The sequence below is a fragment of the Antedon bifida genome, chromosome 11 (genome assembly GCF_963402885.1).
Source record: "Antedon bifida chromosome 11, ecAntBifi1.1, whole genome shotgun sequence".
NCBI classification, from domain to species: domain Eukaryota; kingdom Metazoa; phylum Echinodermata; class Crinoidea; order Comatulida; family Antedonidae; genus Antedon; species Antedon bifida.
This window is the reverse complement of record NC_136236.1, coordinates 940,610-959,934: the sequence shown is the minus strand read 5'-3', so window position 1 is coordinate 959,934 and position 19,325 is coordinate 940,610. Positions and strand designations below refer to the sequence as shown.

Below are 19,325 nucleotides of genomic sequence, written 5' to 3'. Positions count from 1 at the left end.
ATAATAATAAATAAAAAAAAATTAAAAAAGCCGGTATAGACAAATAGATCATGATAGGATGAACATGGGACGCGCATTGTTAAGGAATACCGTTACCAGGACGACCAGATTCCAGGTCAGGTGACCGAGATGTAATGGGAAAGTCACAAGACTCAACTGATGTCTTATTTCTTACCTGTAATGAGTTAGCTTGGTATTTATGATATTCAGTATTAGACTTGAGGTCATCGATGTCAATAGTTGGTAATCCTGACACTAATAACTCTAACTCTTGTTCATTAAAGATGCCAATCAATTTCTTTGGGATGATGTCGTAGAATCCTTCAAGAAAGCTGTCGATCTGTTTGCGGATCGCACCGGTCATTCTCATCTGACAAACTAAGTGTACATACTCGTGTTTGTTTTCTGCAGTGACAACAATGTTGCGACCGTTTGGTTTTAGGTCTCGTACTTCCGTCACACCAAACTCTTGCACCTGTTGATAAAATAATATAGTTTAAAACCATAGCCATAGTAATATTTTATTTGGACATGATAGCAAACATTTTGCTATAAAAAAAAGGTTCAAGGCCAAAACTATATACTTATGCCTCAGTATATATATATAACATTATCTCAAAGCCTTATTCTAAAACAACATCATTTTAAGCTCTGTTTAAACCTATCAAACTTTATGTGACAACAAAATGTGTTCTGCCCATATATGGACATGATGATGCTATATCACTACCATATTTGGGAATATCACTACTATATTTGGGCACATCACCCTGTCTACACTATCAAACTTTGTGACAAAAAAATGTGATGTGTCTGTATATGGACACGATGATGTCATATCACTACCATATTTGGGCACATCACACTTTTTTTGTCACATAAACTAGTGTAGACAGAGCTTAATAGACCCACCTCAGCACTGAAGGTTAGCTCATAACCCAGGTCAGCAACACTGTGTTCTAATAAGAACACCAATCCTTGATAAAAACTGTAATCTTCACTTTCCATGTCAGTATACCTGAGAAAAAAAACAATACAGAATAAAAATAAAGAATTAAAAAAAGGAAATTATTTTATTCATTTCTTAAACATTCATTAAGATAATGACACGCTAAAGCACTGTCTACACTATCAAACTAGTTTGACAAAAGTATGATGTGCCCAAATATGGTAGTGATATAATAATAATAATAAATAACATTTATAAAGCGCAAGAGACAAAGGTTTCAAAGCGCTGTGTTTTCCAAGATCTGTGCAAGTATATTAGTGATATGACATCAGCACGTCTATATATGGGCACATCATTTGTCACAAAGTTTGATAGACAGAGCTTTAAAAAAATGTTAGTTGAAAATAAAAGTTCCAAGCAAATAGACACTGAATGGTTGATAGTAGTTTATTAGCATTGCTGTTGTTACCCTATTCATAGTTCTGTAGTAAAATTTACTATTAGAACAGAAGGATCAAATAGGGTGTTACTATTGCATGCCTACACGTACAGTGATCCTATTGGCCAAGGAGGACTGAAAATCAAGCATGCTACTTTGCAAGAAAATATTGTCACGCAGACAATGTCATCAAGTTCTGATTGATTGACCAATCAGACTGCCAGAAAAATCATTGCCATGGAGACAATGTCATCAAATTCTTATTGATTGACCAATCAGGCTGCCAGAAAAATCATTGCCACGGAGATAATGTCATCAAGTTCTGATTGATTGACCAATCAGGAAAATTGAAGGTTTAGATACCAAAATAGAAAATAATCTTACGTGACATTCTTGCCAAGAATGTGTTTGTAAAAGGATCTTGAGAAATAGCAATCCAACAGCTTGTTGTCGTAGATTGCCTTGGCGATGATTCGACCAACAAACTTGAAGTAACTCAAATGATTTGAATTAAAATGCGAAGATGGGTTTGGAATGTATGTAACACGATCTCCTGGTGAGGTGCGGAACAAAGCGTAATTTGGATTGAAAATCTCCCTAGAAAAACAAACAATTACACAATTAGACACAAGAGAATGATCTATTAAGCTCTGACTACACTACCAAATAGTTTAACACAAAAGAGTGATGTGCCCAAATATGGTAGTGATATAACATCACCATGTCCATATATGAGCACATCACATTTTTTTGTCACATAAAGTTTGATAGCGTAGACAGAGATTTATCGACTTGATTCAGACTTGATGCAAAAGTTTCTTTCTGTGAATTCATATCAACTTACACTCAGAGCTAAGCACCTGGAGATTGAAGAAACTTCAATGATGTCATACCTTGATATAATAAGGTACCAAGAGAATTTTAACTTTATGAATCCTCTTGTATTTTTATGTTTGAATGCCATCTGTATATTTTTGTATTGTTTTTAAGAGGGCCTCTTCAAGTCAGCTGTACTGCTGTAGTACAGCTGTTAGAGCTACCCTTGTAAAACAAAGTTGAATAAATAATGTTGGATGATGTCATACCTTGATATAATGAGGTACCATTCCCTGAGTAACCCACCAGCGTCTTGCCCCTCTTCTCCTTCAAACACCACGTAAAACCTGTTCTTCCATTCCTCCGGTGAACGCCTATGCAGCTCTCGATACGAGTCCTCAAAGACATGCTCGCGTTTTACGTGAATTGCCATGTCCTCCCGTCTCATTCCCAAGTCGATTCGTTCTAGTTCCTGTCGGAAATAGCGTCTCTTGACATCAAAGTCAAGAATTCTTGTGTGGTTGACGAGGACGGAGAACGGACCCTCTGACAGGTGAGTGGTAGACTGTCGAAGGATTTGGTTCAGTATGTCGCGGTGAGTTTCTGGAATAAAACAGAAAAAAAAAATTCAAATTTCAACAGATATGTCAATATAGAGAGGTTAAATATTTATGTTCTTGGGCACTGAGTGTTTTTTAGGCTTGGGCATCAGTGTATATTAGGCTTTGGTGTAGCGTGTTTTTAGGCCTGGGCTTGGCATCTACTAGGCTTGGGCGTAACATGTTTTTAGCCTTGGGCATTAGGCATTTATTAGAATTGGGCTATACTAAGTGTATAGCGTGTTTATTAGGCTTGGGCTTACCTGCAAACTTGAGGAACTTTTGAGTATCTGGGGGCATACTAGGTGTCACGATAGATGTCACAGAAGCTTCTCTTGAGAAAAAGTTTGCCAGAGATGTGGACGATCCTGGAGTGTTGATCATCGGAGATGAAGGGTCCGTTTCATTGCCTTCCTTAGCGGTCAGTCCAGACAGAGGGTTCTCGGTTGCTTTCTCCGCAGCGTGAACTAAGAAGAAGGCTTCCACTGCTGGCTGGAGAACCAGTACAGCATGGTGGTCTGGTGTTTCAGACAGACTGGATAAACAGTCACTAAGTGTTTCCCAGAGGTTATCTAGCGCTAACTGCTCACTTAAACGTGGTGTTTTTTCTGACTGTAAACAAAAATAGTAAAATATGAAATGTAGAGCTGGCTGAATATCAAATTAAATTTGTAAAAAACGTAGTCAACTCTGAAAATACCGGAGACACCTTGGGCTGGCCTAATAGGTCTGCTTTTTCAGAAATGATATTCAAAATGTGTTTTAACAGTAAAAATTAATGTGGGATCCTTTTGCATCTGAAGGAAAATCTGTTTTTTTGAGTTTCTGTTTTACAGAAGGTCCAGTATTCAAAGACTCTGCTGTATTTTGAATATTGTAAAAAAACATTTTAGATTTTAATTAGAAAAACTGTGTATAATTTAATTAATAGTATAAGATTATTTGTGAGTGTTTGGCTCTGACCTCTTGTTCCGTTGAGGACTCTGTCGATGTAGACGTCCCTGGTTCACTGGAGGACGCTGTAGCTCCTCTAGCAGGTTGGTCAACCTCCATTGGTGACTCACTAGATGTAGCACCTGCAGATGTGCCACTAGTCGCTGCAGTTGATGTTGCCGTTTGATCTGCACTGGATCCACTACCAGCATCAGCAGCTTCTCTTCCCTATAAAGTAATTAATTTTTGACCAGGATTAATACCTTTCTTTCTGTAGTAGTAGTAAGGCTTGGTTCTCACTAGATATATTTCAAAAAATACTGACTGAAATTTACATCTCGTGGCCAAATTGTGAAGTAAAGTAATGCTTGGTTCTTACTAGATATATTCTCTTTATTTAAAAAAATACTGACTGAAATTTACATCTCATGGCCAAATTGCGTGTAAAAACATAAGCGTAAGAATAAAAACAGCATTAAAAAGGGAAAAAACAATCAGGCAAAAAAACAAAATGAAACGATTTCAGATATCGGGTGAGGTAAAATCAAATATGATCATAACCAAATATATCATCATCAATGCATGAGTGGGAATAGAGAATCAAAGCAATAATAAAAACCCGAAACCTACCGCCTCTACAAGTGACCTGCTGGCCTCGCTTACTAAACCTCTTCTGTTCATTAGTTGCATAATTTCATTAGCTTCTGCCTCAAGAGCGGCAACTGTGGCTGCTAAGTTTGATACTCCAAGTGTACGTTCAGTATCTGAAGAATATTAAGTATGACAAATGTACTAAAAATTTGCATTCACACTAAATCTGAAACCTTGTTGTGTGCATGTCAAGTATGTGCTCGTATTCATCTCATCTTCATTTTGTTTTTTCAGTTTGTTAAACCATACCACACGAAATTCAATATAAATTTACTGTAAATGCCAATTTACACAGACGAGCAGTAATGTTGTTCCACTAGAATCTGTTTCTATCCTGTCTGCTCCGCATTGTGTGTAAATGGTTTTAAGGAATAACATAGATTCTATATTTTTATTACTGTTACTGCCGGTCTGTGTAAACTGGCCTTAAGAGTGGAGACTAGCCTAGAATATGTCCATTATGTTGTAACCTAATTCATAGTTCTGGCAACGTATTGGTCAACAGAGCCAAAAGGATCAAATTAGGTAGGTTCATATTGCACCCCTACACGAACAGATATCCTACTTTAAAGGCAAATCTGAAAATCTAGGATGCTAAAGCTCTGTCTACACAATCAAAGAAAGTATGGTAGTGATATGAGATCATCATGTCAATGTATGTGCACATCACATTGTTTTCTTCAAACTAGTTTGATAGTGTAGACAGAGCCCAATACAGTCAACAACAAATGCACACCATCCTTATAATATGAATCAAGCAAACTCTATGTGACAAAACAATGATGTCATATCACTACCATATTTGGGCACACACACATTGTTTTTGTCAAACTAGTTTGATAGAGTAGACAGAGCTTAATACAGTCAACAACAAATGAACACCATCAATGCTCAAACAACAACTTACTTCTCTGTGATCTTCCAGATTTTCTTGCTGACTCACGAAGCTGAATGACGACTTTCAAGATCCTTAAGAAGCAGTTCTGATGACTCGTCTTACTTGTGAACAGACTCATGCTTGGTAAACGAAGCTCAAACTCCCCTGGTTGTCTTTTTGATGATGCTGATGGCCCTACAACTACTTTGACATTTCTAGAGTAAAGTTCACTCAAACCAGAGGAAGTGGACGCTGCTGGCTCGTCACTGGCATCGCCTTCTGTAGAAGGTTCCGACTGAAACTTTCGCACTTCTTCAAGTAATTGCGTGATGTCACTAAAGCAAAACAACAAATTAACTTTATAACACATGTAACAAGTACATTTTACTTGTTTCATATCGTGATGTGCTCAAATATAGGGATATTAGGTAGGGATATGACACTTTTGTTTGATAGAGCTTTAAACAAAGTTTTAGTCGAAAAAAAAAGTTCTAAGCAAATAGACACTCAATGGTTGATAGTAGTTTATTAGCATTGCTGTTGTCACCCTATTCATAGTTCTGTAATAAAATTTACTATTAAAACAGAAGGATCAAATAGGGTGTTACTATTGCATGCCTACACATACAGTGATCCTATTGGCCAAGGAGGACTGAAAATCAAGCATGCTACAACGGAGACAATGTCACCAAGTTCTGATTGATTAACAAATAACGTTTGATAGTGTAGACAGATGATTTAATGAGGTTGAGAAGTAACCGTAATCATCAATTTGAGAAGCCAATGTACTTACTCGCATAGTATATTGCCAAGGTGTTTGGCGCCATCAAGCAGAAGAAGAAGCACGACCTGCCGAGTTGCTGAGTGACCAGCTGACAGTCTTTGTAACAGATTGATTGCTGTTATAAGGCCATCCTCTGAACATCTATGTGATGTCAGTACCTGCAATTGAAAACATTAGACATTAATATTATAATTTGAGTAAGGGGGTTAACAGATGACGTTAGTGGGTGAAAAGATGACGTCCTAATATCAGTGTTATGTGTATCACATGTAGTTCCATGTAAATACTTTTCATTTAATTTTTATAGTTTTAATTTTTCGATAAAAATTTTTTTTTACAATACTAGACACAATACAACTAGAACAAGCCCATGGTAGAACACAATTGATAGAACACAAACCTCAACAACTAATTTGAGTAACTTTTCTTCAACAACAGGGTCAACACTTTCTTCTTTCTTTTCATCTTTCTTATTTGGCGATTTAGTTGATGAACTTGAACCGGAATCTTAAAGAAAATATTGATTCAATATAGAATTACTCATTATGATATGGTGCAGTGGCTGTATTCACCAATCAGACTTAATCTAGACATACAGTAAATACTAAGTATTTAACTAAAGTCAATTTCTAGGCCGGGTAAGTGTGAATGATATGGTCCTAGGATCATGTAAAACTCTCAAAAGAATTCATTTTCAACACTGGTCATGTTACAATTTGTATAAAGCTCTGTCTACACTATCAAACTTTGTGACAAAAAAGTGTGATGTGCCCAAATATGGCAGTGATATGCTTAAATATGGTAGTGATATGACGTCATCATGTTCATATATTGGCACATCACATCTTTTTGTCACAAAGTTTTTTCTAGTGTGGACAGAGTTTTATACAAACGTGACCAGTGAAAATGATTAGGAGTTATTTTGATTTTACTTATACATACATGTAAGAACACATTACCTGTGACAGTGGCCGTATCCATTGGTGTTGTTCCACTCAAAGCAGCGACATGTTGTTGCAACAGACTTCGACGTCCGAAAGATAAGTTGCGTGTACCATGAGGGCGCCGCAGTGAGGGTAGTCCGAGCGAACTAATGCTATCTTTTTTTTCTGGTAATGCTAATGAAGCTAAATACAACAAATGAAGGAGTCGATCCGTTAGAGTCGAGCTCCTTTGAACTAATGGATGAACAAGCATGCCCATGATAGTTGCTAGGGGCGATTCCTGCGGGGTCGATGAAGTTGCACGATCTGTGTTCACACTAGAATTTTTTAATGATGATTTTCCTTTTTTGCCGACACTAGAACTATCCAATTTCAAAAGCACATCCCAGAAATCATAATCAACTTTAGATTTAGAAGGAGTCGTTTGTTGATTGCTATCCTGTTTAGGAGTCTGTGATTCATCAATTGTTTTATCAGATGAACTAGTCTTGGGTTCCTCTTTACACGTTTCGCTCTCCGTGGCTTTCTGCGGTACAAACTGTGAAGGAAAGACTTTGGCCAATGACACCATCGCTTCTAACGCGTGCTTAAAAACAATGGGTGCCGCCTGAGGGTGTATGCATATTAAAGACGTTTGACGGTCGCTAGTCTTCTTGCTAGTCCTCTGGGCTTGAAAGACTCCAGCTCGGCAGCCGAGGGCAGCAGACATACTAATTGAAAGCCACGATGTTTGGCTAGGCCTTCCAGAATTGGATTCATTTTTAAACAACGGTATAGGTCCTTCTGGACTTGTTTTCAATTCACCTGTACGAGTCCTTTCAAGAATGCTCAGCAGGGCTTGCAAGATCCATTCTCGTGTTGCTACGTGATAACTCAAATTGCGTAAAACCTTGTGCAATCTTGCTGTGTTTAATTTAGGTTCATTTACAAACAGCAACACAAGCAGACATGCTAGAGCTTCCTGATCTATTAACTGACGCCCACGGAACTGAGTCACAGCGGTGTTACTGGCTCCTCTTGATTGGACGTTCCTGGCATTTGAGCTGGTCCATGCCCAAGAGTTGCCTTGACGTGGCACGGCAAGCTGATAATAGTTGACGCCACCAAGACGACTACTTGTAGCTATTTAAAAAAACAAACCACAAAAATAAATTAAATTTGTCTGTTATATGATGAATGAAATTCTAAAATTGAATTGACAGTTGGAGACCACAAATCTTTTAATTTAAGCAATTTTAGTGGTCCTTAAGTTACTTAACCCCACCTGAATTTCGCCCAATAGCTGACAGCATACCAGTTTCCCGTAGTAACCGTTCCTGCATAAGTCTCCTATGTTGTATTTCTATGTTTTGTCTCAGAGATCGTGCTTCAGCAGCGATTTCTGGAGGCATCACTGCTAAGACAGAGTCATCGATGTCTGCAAGGATGGTCTGGCGCAACGAAGACGGTAGGTTACGAATAAAGGCAGCGGGGTCGACTGGATCGGCTGCTGCTTGTGATCCAAGTTGTTGGGCATTCTGACGATCTCTCTCTGCTTGCTCTTGGGCTAATACCTAGTAGGAAGGGAAAAAAGGTATGGAATATGGTTAGAGAAATTAATGTTACAAAATCTACAACTTAGCATATTTAACCAGGTAAAGATATTTAACCAGGTACAGATATTTAACCAGGTACAGATATTTAACCAGGTAAAGATATTCAGATATCGGGTGAGGTAGCATCACTGAAGAACTCAAACCTTAATGACATCATCATCATAAATCTACAACATTAAGTACAAACTAAGTTAAGTTAAGTACAAAGTAAGTTACGTTAAGTACAAAGTAAGTTACGTTAAGTACAAACTAAGTTAAGTACAAACTAAGTTAAGTACAAACAAAGTTAAGTATAAACTAAGTTAAGTACAAACTAAGAATCTAGAATCCTACCTCTTCTTGTATATGAGGAGGTAGTGCAGCTAGGAATTCAGGGTTAACTCTTGTACTAGTACTTGGTGTGCTACTACTAGATGCTGCTGCTGCTGCTGCTGTAGTGGTGGTGGTGGTGGAGGTGGCTGCAGCCTGACTAGCTCTTAGGCCTAGATGCTCACGCAACACTTCCTGCCGAATGTTATCTGGTAAGGCAGCAAGAAACGACGGATCTACTCCTTCTGGTAGGCCTGCAAAAAATAATTCCATTAACATTATAATAATATCTATTTCCAACTCACATAAATTTTTAATATTTCTTTAAGTTTCAAATCAAATCAATCTCTTTATTCATCCCATCAAAACAATACGCATAACAAAAAGGAGTAAACATTTTAAAGAAGAGACCTCCAGGAAACCCCAAAGGGCTTGTGATCACTAAAAACTAGTTACATTAAGATAATAAATAAATTAAGCAATTAAGAAAATCTGTATAGACGAATAGACCATGACAGGATCAACAGGGACGCACATTGTTAAGGAATACTATTGCTAGTTAGTTGGGTAAAAATCTAGCCTTTGTATTATATACAAATTGAATTACCTTCACTTGGAGCTTGTGTGGTACTAGGTCCTGCAGAGGCTACAGTCGTTGAAGTTGTAGAAATGACTAAAATAATAAATTAAATATAGTTGAGAAGGTTGTTGTTGTAGATAAACAAATTAAATTACTGTTGTCTCCATCCTCATCTTTTATTTCATTAAAACCAGATGCAATATTTTAAAGATAAGTAATGCAGTTAAGATACTCAAACACTAAGATCTATTATCTATAGTGGTCTTAAATGGGAGGGAGTATTTAATTGAAGGGGTCTGTAATTAGGAGACCAAATGCAATATTTAACAAATCTCATCTTAAGAATACACTTTATACAAAGACTTAGTTAAAGATAACCAGCTAAAGATATTCAGATATCGGGTGAGGTAGCATCACTGAAGAACTCAAACCTTAATGACATCATCATAATAAATCTACGACACTAAGTACAAACTAAGTTATGCTAAGTACAAACTAAGTTAAGTTAAGTACAAACTAAGTTAAGTACTAAGTAAAGTTAAGTACAAACTAAGAATTGTTATAGAGTTCGGATACTTACTAGCTACAGTGGATGTTACAGTGGTGGCAATTGTAACACCAGTGGTAACATTGGTTCCTGGTACCGGTACGTCTGGTTGCTGTACCTCTGGCGCTGGTCTCACATCCATTAGTGAACTACTAGTAGCTGGTAGGCTGAATATCGGACTTTCTTGCAAAGAACCTGAACAAAAGAAGGTAGATATATTTTTTTTATTTCATACGCATCCAACAGTGAGTAACTCGCCAATTACAGGATGGATAAACTATTTTATAATTTATCATGCTTATAAACTAAGTCTCATTTGAGGCTTAGGGAGTGGAGTTGAAAGAGTCGTGAGTTACAACCCTGGCACATATTGGAAGACAGGTACGTTAACCACCAAGCTACAGCTCCACTACTACATTTAATCATAATAATGTATAAATGTCTTCTTGTTAACTATTTAAAAGATTAAACCCATGGGCTTGTTTTCGAGTAGTTGACTTACTAGATACAGTAGTAGCAGAGGCTGCTGAGGACGCTGTAACGGTGATGAGGCTTGCTAAGTCCACTCCACTTGATGATGCTGTAACGGTGATAAGGCTTGCTAAGTCCACTCCACTTGATGAAGTTGTTGTGCTTAAAAATAATAATTATACAAAACATCACTAAGGTATTTATATTCATTGTATTAGTTTTTGGTAAAGTGAATTTTAAGTTTCTAGTTTGTATTAATTACATAAATCAGTAAAATCACAAAGTACTACAAAAATAAATAGAAGAGCAACAAAAGGAGGAAAACAAAAATGTGAAATAAGTTGCTAGTACCTAGTGGCTCCAGTGTTTGATGTTGCCATGGCTACAGATGAGGGCGTTGATGATGGTGGTGTTATTTCTCCCATTGCTTCCGTTACCATAGATTCCAAGAAACTGCTTATCACTAACAAAAAAAAACATTTTTTATATTTATTGAATAAACCAATTCAAAACACATAAAAGCTCTGTCTACACTATCAAACTAACAAAAAAAGTGTGATGTGCCCAAATATGGTAGTTATATGATATCATAGTGTCCATATATGAGCACATTTTGTGACGCATAAAGTTTTTACATTGTTCTTTCCATATCTATTTAATTTTTATTTGTTTATACAGTATTTATAAGTAGGATCCTGCACTGAGTGTAACACAATAAAGCCAAATCAGTAGTAAATTCCTACTTGGGTTAATCTAGCATTCTTCCCTTGATGAATAACCAATCAAAATAAGTCATTCATTTACACAGAGAATGCAAACATATATATTCTAAAGTCTACAATATCAAACTAGTTTGACACAAAAGTGTGTTGATATGACATCATCATATCCATATATGAGCACATCACATTTTTTGTCACATAAAGTTTGATATTGGAGACAGAGCTTTAGAAATGAAGATTATTATTATAAATACATTTCTGTCTACTGCTTCTCGTCACCAAAAGGTTGATAGACAGAGCTTTAATCAACCGGTATCTCATGTGTTGTATTTAAAAGTAAGAAAGTTGTGTTTACCTTGTGATGTACTATTACTGGTGGCAGTTCTAAGTAACTCTACAGGGTCCAGTAAGCTGGATGAGGTTGGTAGACTGCTAGGGGATGATGTCGTCGTTGGTGTGCTTAGCGCTCCACTATCACCAACCTGTAAGATAAGATTCCTTACTGCTCTATCAACATAATAATAATACAGATTTCTAGAGCGCACTTCGCCACCAAAGGTGCTTTTGAATGCTTATAGTATGCAATCACCTCAGATTAAATGCACAATAAAATTTCAAATTTAATATGGAAAGAAATAGGCCTATGACTATGTATAAGCCTGGGCAAAAAGTTTTTAATAATTTTTAAAAGAATCCAAGTTAGTACATTGGCGAATTGAGATGGGCAGTGTGATCCAGAGTCGAGGAGCAGATGTGACAAAAGTTTTGTTACCATAAGAGTTGTTTGATATAATACAAAACAATTATTCATTATGTAAATCGTTCTCTAACACATGTATGTAAATTACTCTCTAACCATCAATTCTCAATAGAGTGATAGTCAGACTTTATAATTCACTTTTAATATTGCACTGCCAAGAATCCAAAATGCCATTAAACAAGACATATGGCTTTTCAATAGTGCATACATACATAGTTATTTCATCTTGTTTGTAGTATACAAAATTATGATGGTTATCTACAGGTTATTAACTTAGCAGTTAACTGAAATTATACACCAAACATCAATCGATCAATCAGTATAAGATTGTATTTTTTTAAAGCATTTAGGAAACTGAATTTGAAACCTTATAGGATAAAAAATGTATTGTTGCCGAGTTTTTTTAAAACTCACCTCCATGCTCTCATCATCCCTGGATGTGCCTCTTCCTTCGTCGCTCGCTCCTCCTCCTTCCGCTTGCTTCATCTCGCTGTCAGTCTTGGCAGCTTCTGCTTTCTTTTTTTCTTCTGCACGTTTTTTACTTTCTTCTGCTTTCTTCTTTTCTTCCTCTTCTTTCTGTTTCTTCCGTTTTTCTTTTCTTTCAGTAATTTCTACATCCTTATGTTTGTTCAACACACTCAGAATCGATGGTTTCAGTACTGAAATAAGATAGAAATACATTTTTATATGATATTTAGTATCAAAGTTTTTCAAATATTTCTTTTCTTAATTTATGTGAGTAAATTATTCTCTAATCACCGATTCCCAAATGAGAGATGATCAGACTTTATAATTCACTTTTAATATTGCACAGCCAAGAATCCAAATGCCACTAAACAAGGCACTTTGCTTTTCAAAAGTGCAAACATTGTTAATACTAATGAATTTCTTTATTCACAGTAAAAATAAATATTTTAGTTGACAATAACTAAAGCTCTGTCTACACTTTTTGTGACAAAAAAATGTGATGTGCCCATATATGAACATGATCACTACTATATTTAAGCATATCAGTACCATATTTGGGCACATCACACATTTTTGTCAAACTAGTTTGATAGTGTAGACAGAGCTATTTTTCAAATTTCAAATCGACAAAATACCTTGAACGCAATCATGAACACTCTCTCCATCCAAAACACGAGATTCTTCTGCCCAACGACTCAGCGTAGAGGGCACTGATCCCCCTCCTCCGCTACTTATGCTGAAATCTTGAAAGAAATCATCCATCATACTATCTTGGGCATCTGATTGGTGAATATCGCTGACGTAGACTCTAGTTTGAACGTTGCCTATTGTGTTGGTTGTCAACTGGAGTACATCGGCAGCGGTTGATGGGCCTAGCAATCTGAAAGTGTTTAAAAATAAAAATCTTTATATTGTTCCTTCCAGATTTGTAATATACCAATTTAATTTTTTATTTGTTTATACAGTATTTGTAAGTAGGATCCTGCACTGAGTGTAGCACAAATAAACCAAATCAGTAGTAAATTCCTACTTGGGTTAATCTAGCATTCTTCCCTTGATGAATAACCAATCAAAATAAGTCATTCATTTACACAGAGAATGCAAACATATATATTCTAAAGCTCTGTCTACACTATCAAACTAGTTTGTGTGATGTGCTAAAATATGGTAGTGGTATACCCAAATATGGTAGTGATATGACATCATCATGTCCATATATGGGCATATCACATTTATTTGTCACATAAAGTTTGATAGTGTAGACATCGCTTAAGAAAAAAGTAGGTAAATCTTCAAGGACTATCTCACCTTTGCAAAATAGCAGGTGGGTTGGGATGTCTTGAGCTTCCTGTGTTATAGACATGAATAGTGGTAGGAGCATGTCTATGAGTGCGCTGTCTACCTCCTCTATGTCCTCTACCAACGGTCTGCGTCAAGGTTGGATGATCTGCGTGTCGTACAAGCAATGGATGGCTACGAGACATAGTGCTTGGGGGCGGGGGGATTGATGGACCTAGAAAATAAACACATTTAGAAACGATTTAGTTTATTTCTATTGATGATGGTTAATAAGTAACTACTGTGGAGTAGTTAACTGCAACTTGGTATAAGCACGATAAATTATCCTGTATTTGGCAAGTTATTCACTGTTGGATGCGTATAAAATAACAATTTTAAATATTATGCATGACTGCACACCTACCTTGTACATCATTGGCGTTGACATCATCATGCATTGAGATTGGTAGCTGGTACGTACGCAGTGAACCTGGAACTTCAAAAATATTTTGAGAAAATGGATCTAAAGAGACAAAAAAATGTACGCAGGTAAACTTTAACACAAATAAACTTGGGGAAAAGACAGACCGTCTAGCAATTATGTAGAAAGTTTTCACCAATTTTGTGGTAAACCAACGGTAAATTATTATTATTATTATTATAAAGTTGAACGAAAATGACGCAAGTTTAAACATTTTTAATAAACATCATTTTTCTTACATTCTAAATAAATTACCTGGAACCAATTTAATAATTGAACTAAAGGGACGTAAATTCACAAAGAAAACATTTCGTTCATTTTTACATCGTCTTCCTACGTTGGAATTACCTGAGGGAAACATTTCGTCTAATTGGAAAAATAGATTGCGATCATCTCCGACGCCCATATATGGGTCGTCCATCTCCTCGTCATATTCATCATACTCGTCTGCTTCCATGTCAGAACCTTCCTCATCGTCCTCTTCTTCCTCCTCATCTTCATCATCAATATCCTGATCAATTTAAAACATTTTAGAAATTACTAATCCATCAATCTAAGAATATTTATTCATTCATTCATCTATACTTTTATTCATCAACAGTTTTAATAATCAATAACTTTAACATAAATTGAATAATCAAGAAAATAAATAAACTGTTGATAGGGCCACAAACTAGAAGTCACTGGCAAGTTAATGAACTTGAAATATTGTTTTAATCATAAAATAAAGTTTCTCATTACCTGTTGATCATCACTGTCTTCCGATTCTGTCTCAGGTCCGATATCATCATCCGCAACATCGTCATCAACTACACAAAGTAAACAAAAATAGTTACATATTTACATGGCTAAACAACCGTTTTTGTTTTATATAATTAAGCAAATTGCCAGGGATAACCGTAAGCAAATTCATTCACTTTCTTAAAGGTACATGCAAGATAATCTATGTAAGTTTTACAAAGTCTCAATGAGTGAATTTGTTTTTTTTGTTTTGGTCGTGAGGAAAAATCCGGACATCAGATAGGATTTGAACCCCGGATCAGTATCTGAGTAACTTAACTGCTCCACTACAATGAAGTTTTTAAAATCAAATATAAGTAAACCATTTTCAGACCATTAATTCTCAAAAGAGTGATAGTCAGACTTTATAATTCACTTTTAATATTGCACTGCCAAGAATCCAAAATGCCATTAAAAAAGACATATGGCTTTTCAATAGTGCTTTTAAACAAACAAATGTATTTTTAACAGACAAAAAAGTTTGATAGTGTAGACAAGGCTTTAATATCAATTCTGGTTATGCAACTAAGACATCTATTCTTTTTTTAATACATACCTACTGGTGTGTCATCTTCGTTGCTATGGTGACTAAACATCTCAGTATCAGCCAACGCTTGCTCAATGGCAACGTCGCCCTCATCTGCTATCGAGATCATCATTTCCTCTTGTGATTCTAATAAGAATATTAAAACAAATATCAATACACAGATCGCAAAAAATTACCAATAAGACTATTGACCAATAAGATTGCTACTATTGACTAATAAGATTGCTAATATTGACCAATAAGATTGCTAATACTGACCATTAAGATTGACCCAAAAGGAAATGCACTATTCTGCATTATAATTAGTTTACTTCATGTATTAATAATAAACTCACTGATAAAATATAAACTCATTTAACAAAGACAAGATTGTAATAAAGTCATTTTATTATCATTACCTCCATGATAGCGTGGGCTAAGCCGCCTTGGGCTGGTTGCTATGAGTGTCTCTCCCATGATTTCAGGGGCTGTGGTAGGACTTCTCTGCATCAATTCATCCATCATCTGGTCAAAGGCTGCTTCTGCGTTTGATGTATCCTGTGTGTTTGGTTCTTGTGTTAGTAGATCTGATGGCTCGGTCTCATTCATTTCAAGCAAATCTACAATCAATGAATTAGTGAGAAAAATTATTTCATCACATTCAGATATAGACATAGATTACAGTAAGCTTATTTGTCATAAATGTGAACATTTACAAACATTGGCAGGATAAAATATGGAAAAAGAATGATCAGAAATAAAAGGTATAACAGAACCGAACATATAATATATATAATAATATATATATAAGCATATTATATTTATTGACACATTCTCCTTGCACAAAATGGGTGTCATGCTAAATATATAGAAAACTAGATTAAGAATGTACTCACTAGCTTGGTTGCGGTCAACCGCAGCCTGGCCATCAGTCCTCGCAGCCTTATTCTTGCTTCCAGCTTTTGCTGTTCCACTTGTAGGTTGGTTCACGATTCTAGACAGCGTCTCCAATGGCTTGAGAGCGGAGTTCACCGTCGCAGCTACGCTAGGGCTAGACAGATCCAGATTGTGCATAATGCGAGCCAAGTCTGTGGCGAGGCCTTTACGCACCAGGATGCGGATGATGTTGTTCATTTGGTTCAGCTGTGGCGTGCGTGTGCTCTGGAAACCACCTGACGGGGGGCACGCATCAATCATTACGCTAATTAATACTGTTTAATAACAAATAAATTGAATTTATTGCAGTAAATTAATGAATGTATTGTGTTCCATATAAAATAAATTTCATTTCAATTCATAAACATTTATTTCTATTACTGGTGCATAGAAAATAATAAAAAAAAATAAAGAAACATACCATTAAGAGAGGATTTTACAAGACGTAAAACTTGTCACGTAAAGCCCACGGACAAGACAAATATATATATAACAGATGAGGAACAATATTAATCAGATATCGGGTGAGGTAGCATCATTGATGTTCTCAAACCTTAATGACATCATCATGTAAATGATTTTTTTTTAAAAATCTGTGATCTCCAAAAATTGAGGCAGATTGCTGTTGGAATCAATAACTAAACAACGTAATCATTTATCAAATATAAAACATTTTGAAATAATAATAAATCAATATGTCTACACTATCAAACTTCATGTGACAAAAAAGTGTGATATGCCCATATATGGACACGATGATGTCATATCACTACCATATTTGGGCATATCACACATTTTTTGTGTCAAACTAGTTTGATAGTGTATACGAGCTTTAAAGTACTTACTAGTTAATGCTTGTACTCTACAGTGCTTCTCAGCACTCTCAGGCAGTGCTAGTGCTCTTGATAGAGCAGCTTTCACCTCATTCACCAGCAGATTCTGTGCATCAGGGCTGTGGTTACTTGCTGCTAGCCTAGCTAATAACACTCTTGCTAAAGGTGGGCAATCAGCATCCCCTGCTGTCTGGCACTGGGGCAGTAAATTGTCTAGAATGTAGCCTAGTACAGAACAATCCTAAAAATGAAAAATATATTGTTATTGCTATACACTCAAATATATAACAGGGACAACTGTATTCTGAGAGAGTTGTATGGTGTAATTGTACAGGTATCGGACTAGCATATGAAAGACATGGGTTCAAGTCCTGTCTGTGCCATAGTTTAACACTCATTGCCTCATCTTTCTGATGCGACGTAAAGGTGTTGGTCCTGTGTTACTGTACAGGATCCTCTGAGAGAACAGGTGGTTTTATCCAGTACAGACCATTCCAAACAGTAGTTCAAAGAAGTTGACAGCATTTAAACGAAACATCACTAAGGTATTTATACCATTGGTGTCTGTATTATTTGGTTGAACAAAAAAGTAATAATTTTCCAGTTAATAATAATTAAAATCAAAGAATTACCTGTTTAATAGTAACAGCCTGGTCAGTTGTCAGTTGATATTGCGCAATCATCAACGCACAGCCTGGATAAGACTTGGCAAGTTCTGCTAACAGACGTAGCAGTGCTGACTTGGGTAGCAGTGGTTTGGCTTTGGTAGCTTTTGGTTTGATACTAGATGATGTAGTCTGTGATGACTCAGCGGTGCTCTCAGACTGAGACGCAGATTCATTGTTCTGTGAATTTTAACCAAATTTACGTCAAGTGAGAAAACCCATTATTAGTTACACTAATGTAATATTGTACTAGTATACTTTCATATTCCCACTTCACATCGACTATCAAATCTCAAAAGCGGGACGCAGACCAAACATAAATAAATAACAAATCCGTAAAAGCAGCAGCTGATATAAAGTACTTACAAAATTATAAACAATTAAATCATTTAAAACTGTTGTAAGTAGGATCCTGCACTGAGTGTAGCACAATAAAGCCAAATCAGTAGTAAATTCCTACTTGGGTTAATCTAGCATTCTTCCCTTGATGAATAACCAATCAAAATAAGTCATTCATTTACACAGAGAATGCCACAGAACATCTAATAAAGTTATTTGTAGAGTTTTGTTAGGGATTGTGAATATAACTTAATTAGGTATTGTAATGTCTATAGTAATTGCATAGATAATGCAGAATATTTGTGAACAAGTTGCATTTAGATTGTTATGCAATTATTTCAAAGTTTGATTAACTTTAGACTTTGTGTTTGTGTAAAGCACTGTCTACATTATAAAACTTTGTGACAAAAAAAAAGTGATATACCCATGGACATGATGATGTCATATCACTACCATATTTGGGCATATCACACTTTGTTTATCAAACTAGTTTGATAGTGTAGACAGAGCTTTAGAAATGAATAGACTGACCTCTTCATCTAGGGAAGCAGACTCTGTACAGCTGTCTAACCTCTGTACCAACGGTGGCCGTTCTGTTTGAGCATATTGACGCAGAAATTCATCGCCTATCTCTCGTAATCCTAGGCCAGCTGATTCCATCTCTTGTAGGGGCATTCGTGGCATGACGGTTGCTTCCGATTCTGCAATTTAAGTTGCAGTTGTAAATATAATTTTACGACCAATCAAATCCTTCTCATGGAATGTCATTTTGTGTTGGAAAACATACATTCATTTACACAGAGAATGCTACAAAACATCTAATAGCAATAATTTGTACAGGTGATATATTTATAGAGTGATTAGAATATGATAGAGCATTACCTTCTTTGGGTTCTTCAGGCTCCACTAATGCATTCAGTATATCACAGAGCACCTGCTTGATTGGTCCCTCTAAGGCTGGTGGTGTATAACTCTTTGGTGTTGAGGACTTCACTATCTGTGCAACATTTGGCCCATTGTACCGGGACTCATCATCTTCACCT

General features: G+C 36.2%; 1 protein-coding gene across 2 annotated transcripts in view; it reads right to left on the bottom strand.

Annotated features, from left to right (window-relative positions):
• Positions 1–19,325, bottom strand: part of LOC144855525 (E3 ubiquitin-protein ligase HUWE1-like) — a 45,679-nt gene that overhangs the window by 1,882 nt on the left and 24,472 nt on the right. Inside the window, exons 40-70 of one of the 2 annotated variants that reach the window (XM_078713413.1) lie at positions 19,165–19,323; positions 18,814–18,983; positions 17,911–18,123; positions 17,291–17,519; positions 16,406–16,720; positions 15,929–16,129; positions 15,540–15,656; positions 14,945–15,012; positions 14,552–14,714; positions 14,147–14,245; positions 13,753–13,957; positions 13,080–13,324; positions 12,391–12,635; positions 11,572–11,698; positions 10,846–10,957; positions 10,526–10,656; positions 10,057–10,218; positions 9,504–9,569; positions 8,921–9,150; positions 8,257–8,545; positions 7,008–8,114; positions 6,449–6,555; positions 6,058–6,206; positions 5,295–5,599; positions 4,367–4,500; positions 3,767–3,964; positions 3,067–3,415; positions 2,474–2,807; positions 1,773–1,985; positions 913–1,018; positions 176–475 (exon numbers count right to left, since the gene is read on the bottom strand). In XM_078713413.1, the coding sequence (XP_078569539.1) occupies positions 176–475; positions 913–1,018; positions 1,773–1,985; positions 2,474–2,807; positions 3,067–3,415; positions 3,767–3,964; positions 4,367–4,500; positions 5,295–5,599; positions 6,058–6,206; positions 6,449–6,555; positions 7,008–8,114; positions 8,257–8,545; positions 8,921–9,150; positions 9,504–9,569; positions 10,057–10,218; positions 10,526–10,656; positions 10,846–10,957; positions 11,572–11,698; positions 12,391–12,635; positions 13,080–13,324; positions 13,753–13,957; positions 14,147–14,245; positions 14,552–14,714; positions 14,945–15,012; positions 15,540–15,656; positions 15,929–16,129; positions 16,406–16,720; positions 17,291–17,519; positions 17,911–18,123; positions 18,814–18,983; positions 19,165–19,323 (6,848 nt within the window). The remainder of the gene's footprint in view (positions 1–175; positions 476–912; positions 1,019–1,772; positions 1,986–2,473; positions 2,808–3,066; positions 3,416–3,766; positions 3,965–4,366; positions 4,501–5,294; positions 5,600–6,057; positions 6,207–6,448; positions 6,556–7,007; positions 8,115–8,256; positions 8,546–8,920; positions 9,151–9,503; positions 9,570–10,056; positions 10,219–10,525; positions 10,657–10,845; positions 10,958–11,571; positions 11,699–12,390; positions 12,636–13,079; positions 13,325–13,752; positions 13,958–14,146; positions 14,246–14,551; positions 14,715–14,944; positions 15,013–15,539; positions 15,657–15,928; positions 16,130–16,405; positions 16,721–17,290; positions 17,520–17,910; positions 18,124–18,813; positions 18,984–19,164; positions 19,324–19,325) is intronic. The other variant, XM_078713414.1, reaches the window with a different exon arrangement.